At 45.9% G+C, this 2,970-nt stretch overlaps 1 protein-coding gene across 1 annotated transcript; it reads left to right on the top strand.

Annotated features, from left to right (window-relative positions):
- Window positions 1–991: 991 nt before the first annotated feature.
- LOC120903954 (CLIP domain-containing serine protease B14) lies at window positions 992–2,570 on the top strand. The gene is made up of 3 exons (XM_040313639.1): window positions 992–1,530; window positions 1,776–2,107; window positions 2,192–2,570. The coding sequence occupies exons 1-3, from the start codon at window positions 1,058–1,060 to the stop codon at window positions 2,512–2,514; spliced, it is 1,128 nt and encodes a 375-aa protein (XP_040169573.1). The 5' UTR covers window positions 992–1,057; the 3' UTR covers window positions 2,515–2,570.
- Window positions 2,571–2,970: the final 400 nt, after the last annotated feature.

Below are 2,970 nucleotides of genomic sequence, written 5' to 3'. Positions count from 1 at the left end.
TGACATAGGCGTAACGAAATATTGTAAACAAACTTAGCAATGTTTTGTCATATTTTTATTTGTAGTCGCTAACAACCATTCATTATTCTCTCGCTATAGTGAAAGAGTGACAAAAGATGATAGCCTGAACCGCGTCTGTGGTGCTCTCTTCTAATAAACACTTCAAGATCAGGCATTTCATGAGCCTCTGACCTTTCCCGATTGCATATTAACAAACCAGAAAAATCTTTCCCCGATAAGAGTTCAAAGATCTCAATGACAGTAGTAAAAACAAAAACAAAGTTCTACTATTTGTAAACTTATCGAACTTCGAGTAATTTGTACAAAATATCAATTTGCAAATAATTCTAAAATAAACGTAAATATTCTGATGGATCTTTTCAGCCAATTTAATTTCCATTTACTTGGTTACAAATGAATTATTGACTTGCAGGTGGTTAAATTGATGTTTAAAAACAAGTTTGAATTGTTCGGATCCTAAAGTATACAAAAAATAATACGTAATTAAGACGTCCTTTCCCTAAAAATATGACGATAATTTTAAAACGTAGTAAGTTAAACGATCCGAAAACGTTATTCCATGCCGTACCTAAATTTTGTGAACCACTGTATGTCTGGATCATATGAATAACACAGTGTGAGGGCGAAAGATAATAAAGATTCCGGTTGTCCGATGTTCTATAGCAATAATTAATCGCAGCGTTCAAGACATGCTGTTATATACGATTTTTTTCTTACAAATGTTTTATTATTAAAATTAGATAAAGAAGATGAATCCATCTGTGGCTTCAAGTATAATGGACCGTCTGTTTCTCTCCTCGAAAAGAGAGAACAAAAACAACTCTCTGCTGCATTTGGCAATGCGTAATTCACAAAACCTCGGTGATTCCCCACATCAACGGCAATGATGCAATTTACAAAAGAGGGGCGTTTTTTCGCTTCCGTCATCAATACTATGTCACCGAATCTGTGTCATAATCTTGCTGCAAAGTGCTGTTCAGTGCTGTTCCACAGTTCATTGCTTGCGGATCGTTTACCACACTGTGCAGTTTTCGAAATGTATAGCCGGCGGTACGTAGCTTGTGGTTTGCTTTGCTTGCTGGTGATCGCCATCGACCAGGGCCATGGACAGGAGCACAAACCGTGCACCACGCCAAACGGGACCGCCGGACGCTGTGTACGGGTGCGTGAGTGTGGCTACGTTCTTGACTTACTGCGGAAGGATCTGTTTGCGCACAGCGATACCGTTCACCTGGAGGGGCTGCAGTGTGGCACACGGCCCGATGGAGCGGCTCTCGTATGCTGTCCTGCGTTTGTGAACGAGCCGAACTGTGGTCCGTCCACTTTTGGCGTCCGTATCATTGGTGGCAACGATACGGAGCTGGGCGAATTTCCTTGGATGGCGTTGCTGCGGTTTCAGGCACGCAATCGTAAGATTCACGGCAACTGTGGCGCATCACTGGTTAGCAAGCGGTTTGTGCTGAGTGCTGCCCACTGTTTCACCGCGGCGAAGAGCAAGGGATGGAAAATGTAAGTATGAAGAAATGGGTAAGAATGTAAAGAACACATCAATACTTTCGAAAAAGGTCTCCTGACGTCCTTATGACAAACGATCTATTGCGCATAGCATACTTTCAATTACACCTATCAATGCATGCTCAATACCGCTCTCGCACGAAAGGAATGTCATGATGAATTCCACCGATTATTCCGATTCTAATCGAAACCGCTCGTTGCTAACAGAGATTTATTATTATCTCACATCGCCGCTCCAGCCACTCGGTGCGCGTTGCGGAATGGAATTTCATGAACCATCGCGGAAGCAAAGACTGCAAGCAGGTCAAAGGCTACGACGTACCGATCTGCCGGAAGGATTACGACGTCGCCCGCTTTGTGCAGCATCCCGAGTATCGCGTTAACGCGGGCGTACACGTGAACGATATTGTGCTGATCGAACTGTCAGCGGACGTGGAGTACAATGTCTTTGTCGCACCGATATGTTTGCCCGTTTCCAACGACACGGCCCAGTTACCGTGGGGGTCGTCGGATGATCCAGAAATAGAGTACACAGCAGCAGGCTGGGGTTCGACCGAATCAGGGAAGGAGTGTAAGTACACAGTGGCGTAGAGAAGATGACACCTGGCTGGACAATGGAATGCATTTTAATTTACGATTCCCTTCTCCCGAATAGCCACCGGTATGTCGTACCAGCTGAAGCAGATCAATCTTCGCGCATTCAACAAGGAGCGGTGCAAGAAGCTGTTCCAGGTGCCCAGTGGGGTCGGTGTTGGGTTGGGCCATATATGTGCTGGTGGCATTCGCGATGAGGACACGTGCCATGGGGATTCGGGCGGGCCGCTGATGGAAGCGGTGGGTGGTGTGTGGTATTTGGCCGGCATAACCAGCTTCGGGTGGCCCCGCTGTGGCCGGGATGGTGTGCCAGGGGTGTACACGAACGTTAGCCACTACATGGGATGGATGGAGCGGGAGATGTTCCGTGGAATTTTGGCGTAGAATTTAGTTCTGCTCGCGCTGTTCGGTAAACAATAAATGAGGACTTGTTGAGTGTATGAGCGTCGGAAGTTGTTTATCACTTGCTAATTCTCCGAAATACATTTCTGTGGGTAAGTTGTTAAGAAAAGGACGTCTAGACTGGTGGGTGTACACTATCTCTTCATTGGTGATACAAATGCCAGGACGCAGCTATTTGCCAAGTCTATGGCCACGAGCATCAATCAACGGAAGTAAGGCGCAAGGTGTCCGAAAGCTCTTGCAAATCTCGTGCTCCGAGGATCAAGCAGAACCTGAGTGCTTAGCAATCATAAGCACTTGCTTGACTAAACTGTCTGTGATTGTTCGCGCAAACACACACAGAACGGCAGACGAAAAGAGTGGGCATCAAGTTTGACGAGCCAAACTGCTTGCCCGGCCAATTAACCTAACGAACCACACTTGCCAAACAGCTGGCAA

This window comes from Anopheles arabiensis, chromosome 3, assembly GCF_016920715.1.
Source record: "Anopheles arabiensis isolate DONGOLA chromosome 3, AaraD3, whole genome shotgun sequence".
Classification (NCBI taxonomy): domain Eukaryota; kingdom Metazoa; phylum Arthropoda; class Insecta; order Diptera; family Culicidae; genus Anopheles; species Anopheles arabiensis.
Note: the sequence above shows the minus strand (reverse complement) of the source record. Positions and strands in the feature narration are given on the sequence as shown.

Coding starts and splice junctions, on each gene's coding strand:
- LOC120903954 (XM_040313639.1), top strand. CDS start 1,058: ATGTATAGCCGGCGGTACGTAGCTTGTGGTTTGCTTTGCTTGCTGGTG. Junction 1,531..1,775: donor AAGAGCAAGGGATGGAAAAT/GTAAGTATGAAG, acceptor TCGCCGCTCCAG/CCACTCGGTGCGCGTTGCGG. Junction 2,108..2,191: donor GACCGAATCAGGGAAGGAGT/GTAAGTACACAG, acceptor TCTCCCGAATAG/CCACCGGTATGTCGTACCAG.